General features: G+C 33.9%; 3 protein-coding genes and 1 pseudogene across 3 annotated transcripts; 3 read left to right on the top strand and 1 right to left on the bottom strand.

Moving 5' to 3' along the window:
• Nucleotides 1–1,186: 1,186 nt before the first annotated feature.
• On the bottom strand, nt 1,187–4,450 carry LOC140989693 (F-box protein SKIP14). Its single transcript, XM_073459026.1, has 2 exons — nt 2,471–4,450; nt 1,187–1,839 (listed from the first exon to the last, which is right to left on the bottom strand). The coding sequence occupies exons 1-2, from the start codon at nt 3,509–3,511 to the stop codon at nt 1,282–1,284; spliced, it is 1,599 nt and encodes a 532-aa protein (XP_073315127.1). The 5' UTR covers nt 3,512–4,450; the 3' UTR covers nt 1,187–1,281.
• A 2,023-nt stretch (nt 4,451–6,473) lies between these two features.
• Nucleotides 6,474–8,830, top strand: LOC140990147 (probable carboxylesterase 16; annotated as a pseudogene).
• A 951-nt stretch (nt 8,831–9,781) lies between these two features.
• On the top strand, nt 9,782–12,243 carry LOC140990417 (protein HHL1, chloroplastic-like). The gene is made up of 5 exons (XM_073460093.1): nt 9,782–10,060; nt 10,765–10,902; nt 11,518–11,604; nt 11,733–11,780; nt 11,935–12,243. Exons 1-5 carry the CDS (start codon nt 9,782–9,784, stop codon nt 12,082–12,084), a joined length of 702 nt encoding a protein of 233 aa, XP_073316194.1. The 3' UTR covers nt 12,085–12,243.
• A 1,876-nt stretch (nt 12,244–14,119) lies between these two features.
• LOC140990295 (small heat shock protein, chloroplastic-like) lies at nt 14,120–15,160 on the top strand. Its single transcript, XM_073459906.1, has 2 exons — nt 14,120–14,510; nt 14,615–15,160. Exons 1-2 carry the CDS (start codon nt 14,279–14,281, stop codon nt 15,043–15,045), a joined length of 663 nt encoding a protein of 220 aa, XP_073316007.1. The 5' UTR covers nt 14,120–14,278; the 3' UTR covers nt 15,046–15,160.
• Nucleotides 15,161–16,640: the final 1,480 nt, after the last annotated feature.

The following is a 16,640-nucleotide window of genomic DNA, read 5'->3' as shown; positions in this document are numbered from 1 at the left end:
ATTGTATTCTTTAATCTTTACTTTGTCCATCTCAAATGTGACTCTGGGTATCGTTATTACATTAGTTCTTTCCAATGTAAAGCATAAACATATATATAGTATGATGGTTACCTCGGAATGATTAAGTTGCGCAAGTATCGCCGATTATGCATAAAATAGTGAAAGCTACCTAATTGAAACTTCTTCAATTTGACGCTATGCCTTCCAAAGGTACTTTTGCACGGTGTGGTGACATGAACTTCAAGTTAAAAGGGAAAAACATGGTAGACTTGTTTTGCAAAATATGTTCCTAGTTCAATTACCAAAATTTCAGTAGCATCCAGCTGACCTTTATTTGGTCACATTAATCGAGCAAGCTACAGACTGTATAGAATCCCGAGTGTACGTTTAGCTGATGAACACCTTCAAGTCATGAAGCATACACAGTTCGTGTAATTTAAGGCCTAATATCAAGCGTAACTAGAAAAAAGTTGGTTGCCGTGTGCTCACCTACGAAAGTGTAATGACATTAACTGGAGAACACGACCAGACAAACTTTAACGACATTAAAGTTCTCTTATTAGTAAACATGTTTCACAGAAAGAAAGAGCATTTGTCACTCCTAAGAAGTTAACAACCAACAAAGCCAACATACGAATGCAATATGTCAACATCCACTTCAAAGTCAGATGCACAAAGAAACAGAAACACCAACCGACTGCCAACTATAAACCATATAGGATGCTGTAGATCGAAGCAGCACAAATCCTGCAGAAAGTTGATGCAATCTTCCATTACATCAGCAACGATTCACCTACACCAGATTTCACGAGAACAGCTCCAATCTTAAATTGTACAGGATCAATAAATCAATCTGGCAATTGGAGATCAAAAGCAGCTGCCCGGATGTCAGTCGAACCCAACTCCAGCTGATTAAGAACCATGACAGATCGTAGAGCTCCCAAATCACAATCAGCCGGAGAAAGAAACTTCACACCAGTAAACATCATGCTCGTCGTGTTGAAAATTTTTGCTTCCTAATCATTTTCCTTTTGACTTTTTTGGGTTTTTCTGCTTTTACATTTTTTTTCCATCTTTTTCCTTTTTTTTTTGGGTATTTTTCCCTTTTTATCTTTCTTTCTGCGTAAATGTAAGAGGTAATCTTGCGTGCAGCAAAAAACCTGCACTCTTGCGTGCAGCAAAAAACCTGCAGAAGTCCAGGTGAACCCCGGACAAGAAGCTGGAAGCTCTAACAGCTTCTTGTTTCGAGATTTCAAGGTACATCTTAGCAAGTAACCACATTCACCCGCTACCCATGAACATTGAAGTATCAAATGGTCCGTCCAGATCTCTGGAGGGATCGATTTTATCATCCAGCCTATCTTGGTAACGGAGCAGCTGCTTAAAACAATCTGAACACACCAATTCCAAACAGAAAGTTTCTTCATATTCGGTGTCATTAACACACCTGCCACATTGAGCACACCTTGCTATACAGAGCGTACATGCCCTGCAGACTTGAGCTGCGTCATCTTTAACTTGACAACCCGTAGCTGGACAATCATAAACCAACTTGAATTTCTCGCATTTCGGACACATTTCAATATCTATCGCACGATCATCGTCGTGTGGAAGATAGAAATTCCCTCTGTGATAGAAATGTGGCTTATGATGACTTTCAAGCTTGTCATCATCAACACCTAATAATACCTTCAACTCTTCATAATGTTCACGTGTCACACCATAGAACCCCCCAATTCGCAGGTGCTTTATGCTTCCCACATCTCTGTTAAAATTATACATCATGATGTTATGCACTATACCTTCAATACTGAGCCTTGTACATCCAGGAACAGACAACTGCACAGCAAAAAACTTCATAATTTAGAATGTGATAATATCAGAGTAGGAATTCAAGCTCATCAGACAATTCTCAACAAGAAATAATTCATTCACAACATTCCAAAGGAATAAGTTCTCGAATTCACATGACAAAAAATTTCACAAGCAAAAGTGAAATGACAAATATGAGAGATCTTTATTACACAAAAAAAAACACATGCTGAGTACCGGCTGGTGATAGTAATAGTTAGTTAATAGTTATCCATCTTTCTTCAATGAAAGTAAAATTTTAAGGAAGATATTATCATTAGGATGCATCTAATCTTATTGTGTCAACAGAGCAGTCCAACACCTAAAGCCAAATGCTTGACAAGGTTAGCATATTCAACATTAATTAAAACTCTAAACCATCACATATAAAATCACATCATGATCAAAGAAACATGTTTCTCACACCATATGAAATCCAAGAATATGAACATAGAAAAAATCTTCATCCTTATATTTATCACCCATTTACCCTAAAAAGAAATTGCCGATTTCAAACCTCCATGTGTTCATCAAAACAAGTACGAATTAGCGCAGAAAAGTCAAATTACATTAAAAGACAAACTTAGAAACTAGTAATCCAACAAGTTGAGTAACTGACCTTAGTTAATCTTGGATTAGCTTCAAGTATGCGACCCAGACCATCATCAGTGATTCTAGGGCATTCCACCAAGCTCAGGCACTGCAGCTTACCTAGAGCCTTGTTTGTTAATTGCAGAAGAACGTCATCTGTGATCCTTTCGTTAAGAGGCTGATCAATGTGGATGCTCATCCACAACAAAGGATCACCTCGGACGGTGGAACATAAGGACCTACAAACCATTTCGACCGACAAAAGGTCCTTCACTCCCAGATAATTTAGAGCAAAAGCCAAAGCTTCATTGGGAACTCCAAAATTGGAAGCTCCCTCAACTTTTTCACCAAATTGAGGTTCACAACTGTAGCTAGTACTCCCATTATCATAGCCCACAATATTCTTCACATCACAAACAGATTGATAGCCAAAGCCATATGGAGCCAATGCAACTCCTACATCTTTCTCCTCCCCATTTTGATTAACCTCATTGACCACATTCAATTTCTCATCAGGTTGAACATTGCTGGGAAAAAAATGGATGCCCAAATGTGGTTTCTCATAGGCCTGAAAATTGCTTGGAAAGGACCAGCTACCCACATTCGAATTCTCATTGAACTGAACATTGCTAGAAAACGTTTGGAATTTCAAAGCATTATTCCAAAAAAAATTCCATCCCGCAAACAATCCATGTTCTTCTTGGCCAACCGTAACATCGCTACCTCTCACGTACTCTCCATAATCAACCTCCAAGTCCTCAAGCCATCCAGTGATAGCAGTGAAAGTAGTCTTTATGTCCATGCCAAATGGATCGGAGGGTAAAAGATCAACAATATCCTTGGATGTTGACTCTGAAGAGCTACATAGATCAACTTCATCCCTTCCACAGTTTTTACTTCGCTCTTCAATTTCTCCTAGGCTCCCATGCCATAGACTAGAATAACCCTCTCCGTTCTTGTCAGGAACACCCTCAACAAAATACCCATTCACAATCCTCAAAGGTGATGCCCATTTTTCATCAGAAACGTGAGCTGGGAGTACCGGGCGGTGCGAGTAGTTCAAGGCCATTTCAACGACTCCACGAAATCCTAACTCTGATTCCTTTCCAATATCCTCTGATAAGCCCCGGTAGAAAGGAGATAAACGGGTCAAATATTATTCTAACCAAAAATATGAAAACGCCCCTTCAACCCTTTTGTCCTCTTTTTTTTTGTGTATATTTTTCAACCTCTTCTTTTCCCAGGTAAGTAATTTTCAAGAAGATTCAACAAGAAAACCCTCAATTTTCAATAACTAACAAAAATAAAGCATCAAAAACGTCACTGAGTTTTTCTTGTGAAAAACCCTAAAATCATATTATCTCCAGCTAACTATAGAATCAATTCCAAAAATAAAAATTAGAATCCTCCTTTTATGTACAATAAAAGAATAAACGAATCCCGAAGAAATTAATGAGGGTATAAAATAAAAACAGAAACTTTTCAGCCTACGGATTGAAGACAATTTTATATTTCTAAACAACTAAAACCAACGGGCTCAGAAATATATCAGACCTACACGCACGTAAAGAAAAGAATCAGACAAAATTTGTAAAGGGGAAAACAGAAACCTGATCTCTCACGGAAAACCCCAACCCTAATTTTTTTTTTTTACCACGACGACCAAAAGAGACACCACGCCGATTGCGCTTGATCGACGTTCGTAATTGTCAGCTTCGATCAAAACCCTCCAATAAAACAAAAATGAATTTTTCAAAGAAAAAGAAAAACAAATACAACAAGTATGAAAAAAAAAATTACTTGGAAGTGGGGAGAGTAAAGGAAAATTGGAGAGGAAATTGAGTGAGAGAGAGGATTAGGGATTTGGGAGAGGTGGACGAAACGGACACGTGTGAGGAGGTAAGATGTATTCCCGGCGTTTACGGGTGGAAATGGTGGCGGTGAGGAAAATGTAAAAGGAGAGGAATTCCTTCACTTCAGGGGAAATTGTTTCTTTCTCGCTACGGAATGTTCATATGGTTCATCTATTCCAAGTCAAAGGTACGATTTTATTTGGTAAATAAAAAAAAAAGTGTTTCATCTCATTTTTAAAGCAAAAACTTGTGCGAGACGGTCTCACGTGTCGTATTTTGTGAGACAGATCTCTTATTTGGGCCATCCATTAAAAAGTATTACTTTTTATGCTAAGAGTATTATTTTTTATTATGAATATCGGTAGGGTTGACCCGTCTCACAGATAAAGATTCGTGAGACCGTCTCACAAGAGACCTACTCCATTTTTAAAGTTAACATGAACTCGATCAAAAAATAAACCCGTGGGTGTGTCGATGTTTTCGTGTCATATTTTATAAGAAAAATAACCTAACTCGAACTCGAGCTCGAGTTTTCGACTTAAATTCATGGATATTTTGCTTGTATGGAAGATTAGCGATATTGTTCTTTTTTCCCTATGCTAGGAGTATACTATTTCGATTAATGTTAGTGTTGTGTAGATGAGTATATCTAAATGAAATTTATCAGCATGCCCACACATAAATTCGAGGTTAAGCTGAATTCAAGTTATAATTAAACATGACGGCTAGTCAAAGTGATTTTTTTTTTATCAATTGTACTACGATACATTAAATTCAATTAATGTTAGGGAAAAAAAATCAAATTTATCGATCTCGAGCTCGATTTTGTCCAAAAAAAAAAAACCCAAACAAACATAAAATTATAAATATCAAGATGGGGTTTTTTTTTTTTAAATGTCAACTTATTACAAGTTTGATCGAACTTGGAGTTCAGATAAATTTATTTATTTATTTGGTTGATATCTGTATCTATCTGTACTACTATTAAGCCTGAGCACAGGAGACGAACCAAATTACTCGGATGATATGGCTCCCACCATATGGCACTTCTGTTCCTTGTCAAATTGTCGTAGGATCTCTCCTCAATGTTTATAATTATGATGTTATTTTTATTTTAATATAAATCCAATTAATTACAAAAAATCATCTCGAAAGAAAATTTTCAAAAAATAACAAATTATATAAATATATAACACGTGCGTCAAATATTTGTATTTATTAAAAAAATTGATCTTTCGATAGTAGGTGCATAGGTGTTGTCTTGGCCCCATGCACACCTTTGGGCTTTGTAGTTGCACCTATATATATATATATATATATATTACGATCATGAAATCAGCTTACAATTATTCTTTGATGTGTATAGGTAAATTGAATTTTTGAGCTAATGAAATAATCTATAAATTATGTTAGTAAGATAAATTATATTAGACAAATATAGTTCGACAAACTCTCTAGATAAAGTTTTAGTAAGATATAATAATCCAATAAAAGTATTGTTAATATAATGGGGTCAGGTTGAGAATCATGTCGGGTATAGTTTTGTGAGACNATGAAATAATCTATAAATTATGTTAGTAAGATAAATTATATTAGACCAATATTGTTCGACAAACTCTCTAGATAAAGTTTTAGTAAGATATAATAATCAAATAAAAGTATTGTTAATATAATCGGGTCAGGTTGAGAATCATGTCGGGTATAGTTTTGTGAGACCCGTTACTTCATTAACACTAATTATATAAAATACGAGTTGTAATTCAATTCATGATATAATTGTAGTTAGAACTGAAATTTGAAATTAGACAAATATCGAATTGTGATGGATTCATGGGTGTGTCTGGACTCGTATACAAAATAATCCATTAAATATTAAAATAAAATAATATAACCCCGTTAAAATTAAGGGATAAAAAATAAATGAAAATGGTTGCAAATTGTTTTTTTTTTTATTTTTACGTGTCTTGGATAGGACAATTTGAACTCGTGCCTTGCATCACGTGTGGAATTTGTAGGAAAAATATATTTCCAAAACATCAACTCCATCTATTTTTCATATATATATATATATGCTAAGAACTTTCAATAATTCTTACGTTGTCGCAGTTAAAATGATGAAAACATGAATATCTATCGATTTCTTGGTTTAGTTTCTAGTCAAATTGACCACCAATGATCATGCTGTAATAAATCGGATATAATATTTTTTCTTCTTTCTTATAATAATTTATTACAAAAAAATTCTTCATCATTGTAAAGTCAACGCAGATAGAAGCATGTGCGATTTTGATTCATAGAGGGGGGTGGGTGAGTGGATACGTTATCGAATGATGTCTTTTGTAGGAGACTTGCGAAATTGTGTGATACGGTAGTGGTGGCGGTCGGGTATAGGTTGGCGCCAGAGAGTAGGTAACCTGCTGCATTTGAGGATTGGGTGAAGGTCTTGAATTGGGTGGGGAAGCAGGCGAATTTGGCAGAGTATAATCGTTCCATTGTGGTTGGAAGGGTTGGCAGCCATGGTTTAAGTTTCGGGAGCGCGGATGAAAGGAGGCATATTGTTGATGGGTTCGGGACTTCTATGGTTGTCCCCTGGCTGGCTGCTCATGGAGATTTGTCTAGGTATGTTTTTTTATTATTGAATCGAGCTGCCTTTATGAACAAAGCAAGTAAAGTTAATACGTGCCTGCTGAATTTGTGAAAAAAGGGTTTTTGTTTTTTGTATTTTTTATGGAGATGGAGTTGTGGATCTTGATAAATTTGAGTTACAAGTTAGAACTGTGATATTCTGTTCATGTTGTTTGATTTGAATGCTTAGTATAGTTTGGCGTTTGAACAATTGAAGCAGATGAATCAGAGCATCATCATTTCAGCTGTACACTTCGTGTGTGGTCATCGGGTTGGCTCTGTATGAAGGATATTCCTGTTTGTTTACTATTTAATGTTATTTCTTTTTGCAATGTGTTTCTTATTTTTTTACCTGCTGCTTTATATCCGATCTATCTTTTCGGAAAGAAATGTATTTGCATGAGAAAAAGGCACGATGACGAGCGAGAGTGAAAAACTGATTGATTCCTTTGTAGAAATGTTGCATTGAAATCTACATATGATTAGATTATGTAGGTCCATTGTATGTTTTTTTTTTACTCTTCGGCATTAGAGTTTCATCACCTGTTTCCTGTAGCAGTATTGGTTCTTTGCCATTGCTAAATTATAAATTTTATCCTTTTGTTGTTAAAACCCTCTTCTTTTGTTGTAAGTATTGGTTTTGTGAAGTAATTCTCTGTGACCTTGAAACAGATGTGTTCTTCTTGGAGTCAGCTGCGGTGCCAATATTGCTAAGTATGTTGCACGATATTCAGTCGAGGCAGGCAAGCTTTTAGATCCTGTAAGAGTGGTTGGTCAAGTCATCATGTATCCTTTCTTCATTGGAAGCAGTCCGACTCGTTCCGAGATCAAACTAAGTAATTCCTATCAGTACGTACGACAAATCTATGTCAATTCTTGCATGGAAACTTTTCCTGCCAGAGGAAGAGTTTAATATGGACCACCCGGCTGCCAACCCTCTCGTGCCTGCAGGAGGAGTGCCTCTGAAGTACATGCCCCCAACTCTCACAGTGGTTGCTGAACACGATTTGATGCGTGATCGAGCCATTGCATACTCAGAGGCGCTTTGCGAAAGGTCAGTGTGGATGTTCCTCTTCTTTATTACAAAGACGCCATTCATGAATTTGCAAACCTTCAGGTACTCAAGCCACCCCCTATCACAGGCCTGCACTGAGGACATTGCTCAAGAAGTACATATCTCTGAGAGGCTACGAGATTTCATACTGAGTTGACTAAAATGGCATACAGTTACAATGAATTGTAAAAATGCCGTGACATACAACAAACCGCCTTTACTTTTTTCTCTTGCAATTTGGAAAGAAAACAAACACCAGAGAGCTGAAATCTCAAGAGAATTGCTTGAACTCAAATTCCGGTGAAGTGGCTAGAGGATATGGATGTAAGATTTTTTTTCGTACAAAATTTCTTACATTTTGAGGTTGTAAGAAATACAGTAAGACGTTAGGTTAAGGGTGAACCACATTGTTTTTATTCTTTTGGACACTGAGCTTTCCTCTTTGTACATAGACAAGGGAAAGAGTTGTATATTTTATCTTCTCCACACGGTTATTGTCAATACTGAATTCAGCACTTTCGAGGGATTGAACTTGTGATGTTCCTTCTTCCATTACAATTTTAACACGGATTTATTATTTTCTTGACAGATTTGGCTAGCACGAGACTGCAGAAATTTCCAAGGACAGGAAAATCCAGCTCTGGCCTTAGGGTGTTTTCTTAAGACCAGATCCAACGGACCACATACATTTTAAAACTGGGATTTGCTGAAAAAATATGTATGAACTCCACATGTATTTTAATCATGATCCGTTGGATTTGGTCTTACCCTAGGCCAGGGTCGAATTATCCCTCAGGGCCACTATATGGCTTGAAAAATAGTTGAACAATTTTCGAAATTCCGTGAAATGACACTATTAAGTTACTGTCAGTTTTGTGATATGAGTGAGTTCTGTAGATTTTACGGACAGCCTTCAACTTCCATCGTAGTGAGAACTTCTGAAGGTAACACCAAACCAAATAGGTACTTGAATAAGGCCTTTCTGCTGCCAGGAATTGAAAAATGCACGAGGTTTTAGTATATTTAATCAGGGGTATTCAAACTTCAGATAAAATCGAAAAAATCGAAAATCCAAATCGAAAAAACTGAACACTGAGTCGAACCGAAAACCGAATTTTTTAATTCGGATATAAATGTTAAAACCGAAATTTATTTGGTTCGATTTCGGATTATATATGTCAAAATCGAACCGACCAAAATAACCGAAATTTCATTAAATTAATAATTTTATTTTTATTATATATTTTTTTAGATGATATCAGTGAATGATTAATTATTTTGAATAATATTTAGTTGATTGTTGTTTATGTAATTTATTTAGACTTTATATTTAAATGTTTTACTAAGAAATTATGTAAAAAGATAACATATTATATTTTTACAATATATTTATCTTATTAATTTAAATAATTGTATCAAAATCGAAATAACCGAATCATTTCGGTAGGAAACTGAGCCGAAGAAAAATTGTTCGGATATCGAATTATATATTTGTAAAACCGAAAAACAAAATAAAAAATCGAAAATCGAATCGAACTGAACCGACCGATACCACTCATGTATGATACCACTCATGTATTTAACAACAATATTCCATTTATTTCAGCAAGGAAAACCGAGAAACAAGAAGTAACCCAAGAAATAAATAAAGAAAGAATATAGTATCATACAGAATAGTCGCGGTCTCGGGGATAAGATTAAGCCAAACGGTCCCCCATACGCGGTTGTAGCCACGTCCCCACCCACCAAATCAAGAACTGAAAAAATTTGACAGTTTCACTTCCTCTAAGCTGTCAGCAGATTATCAATGGAGGCGGGCATGTATTTGAATCAACTGGTGAAACTACCCTTGAAATCAAATGGTGGAAGAACACACGAAGAATCACTCATCAAAGACTCCCTGTTTTCTACGAAAAGAAATACACCCCAGAAGCCGTGCCAGCAAAAGCAACGGTTATTGCTGATACGAGCTAAAGGCAAGAAAGGAATGGATGGTAGACAGTACCAGAGAAAACCTCCTCCTCCTTTGCCAAAGCTTGAAGATGATGGAAACCCAAAATTTGTTATTTTTATTCGTATGGCCAATGTTAGTTCTGTTCCGCATATCTTTCTTTTACACACAGGATTCTTGAAATTCCTTTTCATTTTCCTGTTTCTGGGCTATCGTATTTGGTAAATTTTAGATCTTTTGCTTCAATCATTTTTTTCCGAAGTTGGGATTTTATTTTTTTCTCCTAATCCTTTGATTTAGCAATGGTGTTGATATCACCTGGAAACCCCGAGATATTACCGGGGTATCAGTGTTTTTTCTTTTCCAACTTATTTTTAGTTTCTCTTTGAGATTTGACATGATTTTTCTTGAATAATTGCTTTGCTGGTCGTACGAGCTTTCGGAAATAGTGTTCAAACTTTGGTTAATGATGAGTTGTGGCTAACAATATCTTGCATTGGCTAGTAGCATTGAATAATCGGTGTGGCTAACCAATTAGTCCATTGTTCATTATTATTTTCCGAAATCAAGTCATCCCGAATATTGTATACAAAAAACAATGCGAATATTTCTTTGCTATGTGCCTTCCGACTAGCTATTTCTTTGCAATAGTTACTTTTACCCTCTTGAGGATACATTTAGTTTTGACTTATGAAGTCAGTAGCATTTTATGAAAATGAAGCGTGCAAAGGTAGAGTTCTTGACATCCATTTGTACCTAACAAAGCAGCTCAAATGCTCCGCGCTTTTGGTTCTTGGGTTGCAAATATTTTTACCATTGGGAATTTTCTTCTTGGTCAGGTATACCTTTGGTATCCGCTCAATATTGTATCGGGAGGCACAACTGCAAAAGTTATTGTTGCTGCAAAGGACACCTTTGTGGGGAAATATATATACAAAGATACTCTAGCTAGGAACCTTGCAGCAGTCATTTATAAAGTGAGTTTCCTACTGCTGTTATGGCCTTCATATATTTGGTATACACTCCACTTGGCATATTGATGATCCTCAGGGATGAGGAAAGTTGGTTCTATCTTTTGAAATCTCACTCCACTTGAAATTTAGTCTAGAGCAAATATTCTTTTCTTTCGTGAAAATTTGTCAGTATTGTAAACTTGTAATGGATTTAATCGTTAAGTAATGACTTCAACCAGCTCCACAATCTGTTGTTTTCCTTTTCTAAATGTTTTTTTTGTTTCCCACTTCTTTTGGGGGATATCTGTATCGAAGGTATGATGAAGACGGTAAGAACTGTATGACATTCTTTTCAAGTCTGATAGATCTCTCAGAATATGGTGAGGAAATATTTAATGGCAAACTTTTCTGTCTTTGTTTTATTTAGCACCGTGACAATCTTAGAATATGAATATGTCTTATTTCGGAAATCATTTGGCCTGTTTGTGAAAAAGATGGTAAGTCACCTGAGGATAATATCTATAAAGGTGAGAAGCAGCATATATGCCGAATTTGTTCAATTTTTTATATTGTTTACCCGTTAGCAGTGGGAAGCACACCATACACTATTGAATCTTAAACGTTTGATTATTGAAACAGGATGAGAAGGAGATGCAGAAGATGGCTATGAAACAGTTCCGTGTGTTGCGATCTGCTACTGAGTTTAAATATGGCTACAAGCTCATCGTAATGCCTTTTACTCTTCACTTTCTTTTGTATTTTATTTTCTTGCTGATAACACATCCAATATGGAATTACAAACACCACCACCCCCTTTTCATTTTCTAATGTTGTTCCCTGTATCTAACATGTAGGAAAACAACAATTTGACTGATGCACTTGCTGCAAATAATGTGATTGAGGTAATGTTTTGGATATTGAATAATTCATATTCCGTGCTCTTAAGAGGTCGAAATTAAATAATCCCTTGATTGGAATTGCACTCATCTTTTTTCTTTCCATTTTCTCTTTGTGAGTTCCAATAATTTTAGAGTTCTTTTCGTGCAATTTTCTCAGCTCCCATCTCAGACTGAACTCAAAACAGTCTTCGATAAAGTGAAGGACTTCTTTGGCGATGCTAAGGAATCTTTCGGGAAGATGACATTCTTGAACACGGGTAGTGAATCAGCAGAGGAAGATTCTAAAGAAAAATCGAGGCGAGCCTGATGTTTTTTGGGCTAAAGCAAGTTGTACATGGATTTCCAGTGACATATTCGATTTTTTTCGTTTGTCTTCAAATTTTCCTGCGTTAAAAATTTATGAACAGGGTGAAAAGTTGTAGTTAACCTGCTGATGAATATGATAAAATTTATTTAGCAGCTTTAAGTTTTGTAAGCAATATCTGTTTGTTCAATTCATAGATTTTTGAACTCAGAAAATTGTGTAATTTTCACTGGTTTTGTAGCAGAAAAGTGTGCTGTTTGATTCAGTATATACAAGTTTTATTTTAATAATCACGGCTAAATTTTTTTTGCATATTTAAATATTAATAATTAATGGATAATTATTCTTTCTGTTTCCACTATCATCACAAAAATTTAATCTTTCACATCACATATCATGTTTAAAGATGGAGATTAACGATCAAATTTTAAATTTTAAATACACAATTGGAATGGAAAAGATTATTCCCTCGAAATCATATTTTACATAAAATAATTATTTCATAATTGTACTTTATATTAAAATTTAATACGTAATAATAAACTAGTATGACTTTTGTGAGGAAGTTTCACAGATATTTATCGGTAAGACGAGTCAACTCTGTTTATATTTACAATAATAAGTAATATATTTTGCATAAAAATAATATTTTTATAGATAAAATCTATATAAAAGAAATGTTTCATAAAATTGATCCGTGAATCTATCTCACCTAAATTTTTATGATAATAAATTGCTTACCATTCCGTGTCATAAAATTTTTTATGATAATAAATGGCTTACTTTAGGGTAGTAAAGGTCTAAAGGAGTCTCCATCGACCATCACCGAAATTTTGAGGTCTTTGAAATATGTGTAATAGTTTTTAAAATGCATCTTATTGAAACTTATAATTTTTTCGATATATTAAAAATATTATATTTAAAAATCATACACACCCACACAAGTGCCATGCGCACGTGCACGTGCACACACACACACACATATATATATATATATATATATATGAAAGTTTCAAAAATTAAAAGTCATTAAAATTCTATTTATTGTATATATTTTTTTTTTTTAAAAAAAAAAAATATATACAATAAATAGAATTTTAATGATTTTTAATTTTTGAAACTTTTATATATATATATATATGAAAGATTCAAAAATTAAAAGTCATTAAAATTCTATTTATTGTATATATTTTTTTTTTTTAAAAAAAAAACATGAAAAATGAAAAAATTGAAAGTGGGAGGAGGGTTTGAGACACGTCACCTCAGGTCATCAATCTCAAAAATTTCATTTTTTGATATTATGGTAATCTTTTTAATTAATTGTATTATTTAATTTAAAAACAAACATATCTTACAATTAACTGACAAATAAATTAAAATTCTTCTGTATAAAATAAATTTTCAGAGAACCATATAATATAGCACACACACTTCATACGTTCAACGGGAGGAATGTGTAAAAGTTTGGTTCTACCAAACTCTATTCGATTCAATTTGAAATTTAATTGATTTTGTATTTTTTTTAAAAAAAACTGTATTGTTAAACCGGTAAATTGGTTCGATTTCAGTTACTATTATGTGAAATTGACCCAATCAAATTTTGACATTATTTATTAGAGTTTATTTTAAATGTTTCCAACTTTTTATCAATAAAATGTATAAAAATTATACGTAGAAACCGATAATCACCCCAAATAAGTTTGAGTCTCATGTGAGATCGTCTCACGGATCCTAATCTGTGAGACGGGTCAACCCTACTCATATTCACAACAAAAAGTAATACTTTTAGTATAAAAAGTAATATTTTTTTATAGATGACCCAAATAAAAAATTCATTTCACAAATACGACCCGTGAGATCGTCTCACACAAGTTTTAGCCAATAAATTTTTGAAAACACTACTATAATTAATCACTAAGTTTTTTTTTTTTGGTTTACTAGTTTTCTTTTTTTGGTTTCTGTGAAATATTTAATTGGATTGATTAATCCAAAGATTTATTAAAAGTTTTGATAAATGAAATCATTTTTTTGAAGCCGATGCTACTAGACAAATATTAGTTGAGAACCGAAAGTTTCTGGGGAAATCCAGAAACTCACACACGAAACTGATTTGATTCTTCCAGAATTGTCTCTTCTTTCCCTTTAAATCCTCAACCTCAGCCCTTCGTTCCTCGTACAATCAAGAAAAAATCAAAACATGTCTTGCATAACAAACATTTCAGTCTCTCATCCAATTCTGTCCTCAAATCTTTCCCTTTTCACCTCAAATCCCATCCTTCTGCATCCCAGATCGATGGATACCTCAATTTCTTGCAGAAGAAAGGCTATCAAATCCATGGCGGCCCAAGGGAACGACAATCTTGGTCAGTTGGAAAGAGCGAACAAGCAACAACAGCCCAACAAAAGATCAGCTTCTGTTGCTCCCATTGGTAAGATAGATATACATAGCCCGTGCACGATCCCCATCCAAATGCTTGAATTTCCAAGTTTCAATTTTTTCTTGAAACATGTTCGTTTTTTTGTGTATTCTCAGGTTTGTGGGACATGTTTCCCTCAGCAAGAACAATGCAACAGATGATGGAGACAATGGACAGGATGATGGAAGAGCCTTTCGGCTACGTTGGTAAATGGCCGGACAGTTTCGGAAACGGCAGGGGGAGAACTCCTTGGGAGATAAAGGAAGCCGAGACGGAGTACAAGATGAGATTCGACATGCCCGGAATGACCAAACAGGATGTTAAGGTTTGGGTAGAGGACAAAATGCTGGTTATTACAGCTGAGAAACAGGCCAAAGACGGCGAGGAGTGGGCGGTGAAGAGCTACGGAAGGTACAGTAGTAGAATTACTTTGCCGGACAACGTCCAGCTCGAGAAAATTAAGGCCGAGGTTAAGGATGGCGTGCTGTATATTAGCGTACCGAAGGCAGCCGGTGTTGCACAAGTTTTTGATATCAATGTCGTCTGATGCCGCTTTTGTAATCAGAGAGAAAAAAGATCGAATTAAGGAATCTTGTAGTTTTCAATTGATACTCTCTCAAATATTTGCCAAATATATATCCATTCGTCTAAATTATTGGAAAAGCTAATTATATAAACATATAGTTTATTTTATATTTTTAATGCGAGATTAAAATTATATATAAAAAAATTGCTAGATTGGGCTCCTCCAATTGCTTTAATATTAAATTCTCAACAATCTTATGATAGGTTGAGGCTGACTTGGCTCCACCAAGAGAATAATTAATGGAATATATCAACAAGAAAACAAAATAAATACATTAATCTTTTTGGCATAGATCATAGAGTGATTTTTTTTTAAATAAAAAAGATTAAAAAAAATTTGTCATACGGTTTAACAGTCAATTTTGTAATAGGTATATCTCAAATATTATTTTTTATGTAAAAAAATTAATTATTATTTTAAATATAGACAGAGTTGACATGGCTCGCAGATAAAGTCTTAAAAATATGTGAAACTGTCTCAATATAGACTTATTATAAAAAAAAAATCTCTATAAAATTAAAGAAATATTATATCTTCATTTAATAAGAATTATCAAAAAATATTTTTAAGTATATTTTATATCTTTTATAACTACTATAGTACAATAAAACATTTGTTTATCTTATCAATATTTTTAAAATTATCATATTACTATAACATAAAAAATTATTATAAAAAATTCATTTTTAATTTTTGTACTATAATATAATCTTTACATCATAGAGCTATTTATATATGAGCACGAGAAGGCTGGATCAGTAGCTACCTTTATATAGTGCAAGTTTTTATACATCACAATACCTCTATAAAATTACAGAAATATTATATCTTCTTTTAGTAAAAATTATCATATTTTTTTTTCTTATCTACGACTACTATTACAATAAAATATTTATTTATATAATCTATACTTTCTAATTTTTTTTAAATGATCGTATTACTATAGCATAAAATGTTATTACAAAAACCTAGTTATTAAATTTATTTTTTTACTATAACATACTGTTTAGATTTTTTCACATAATAATTATTTAACACAATTTTTTTAATATATATATATATATCGAGTGTTAAAATCATTTGTATATAATTATGTTGTATTATCAGTGTGTCCTAAATTACTTGTCAAGACCACAAAAAAGAAGTTGAAAAATTTACGGAACTGAAGCGATAATCGAATCTTGGCCACTTGTAATGCTTTATGGGCTCTGTCATAGTATCATGTAATGGTGTGCCCCATTCAATTTTTCATAAATATCAAATTCACCCCCATGATTTTTCGAATATACGTAAAATTACGAACGGACTTCATGAAGGTTTGGCGTTTCACTGATACTCAGATACAAGTCTTCCTCGATCACATATTCATAATATTTTTATTTCAAATTTGTTGTTGAGTTCACAATTCCCTCATCCATGTTTGACAATATATATACATACATATATCAATTTTAACCTTTGGTAGTCAATTAAAAATAATAATATTTCCATATGTCGAGTCGAGTTGTAGATCTTTAATGAGAAGATCATATATATATATATATATATATATATAT

Source organism: Primulina huaijiensis, chromosome 12 (genome assembly GCF_012295235.1).
Source record: "Primulina huaijiensis isolate GDHJ02 chromosome 12, ASM1229523v2, whole genome shotgun sequence".
Taxonomy (NCBI): Eukaryota; Viridiplantae; Streptophyta; class Magnoliopsida; order Lamiales; family Gesneriaceae; genus Primulina; species Primulina huaijiensis.
Note: the sequence above shows the minus strand (reverse complement) of the source record. Positions and strands in the feature narration are given on the sequence as shown.

Bases quoted from the DNA above. Each gene is read 5' to 3' on its own strand.
- LOC140989693 (XM_073459026.1), bottom strand. From the start codon at position 3,511: ATGGCCTTGAACTACTCGCACCGCCCGGTACTCCCAGCTCACGTTTCT. The intron at 1,840-2,470 runs GTCAGTTACTCA...TTTGCTGTGCAG, and splicing joins CTAATCCAAGATTAACTAAG to TTGTCTGTTCCTGGATGTAC.
- LOC140990417 (XM_073460093.1), top strand. From the start codon at position 9,782: ATGGAGGCGGGCATGTATTTGAATCAACTGGTGAAACTACCCTTGAAA. The intron at 10,903-11,517 runs GTGAGTTTCCTA...TTATTGAAACAG, and splicing joins TTGCAGCAGTCATTTATAAA to GATGAGAAGGAGATGCAGAA. The intron at 11,605-11,732 runs GTAATGCCTTTT...TCTAACATGTAG, and splicing joins AATATGGCTACAAGCTCATC to GAAAACAACAATTTGACTGA.
- LOC140990295 (XM_073459906.1), top strand. From the start codon at position 14,279: ATGTCTTGCATAACAAACATTTCAGTCTCTCATCCAATTCTGTCCTCA. The intron at 14,511-14,614 runs GTAAGATAGATA...GTGTATTCTCAG, and splicing joins AGCTTCTGTTGCTCCCATTG to GTTTGTGGGACATGTTTCCC.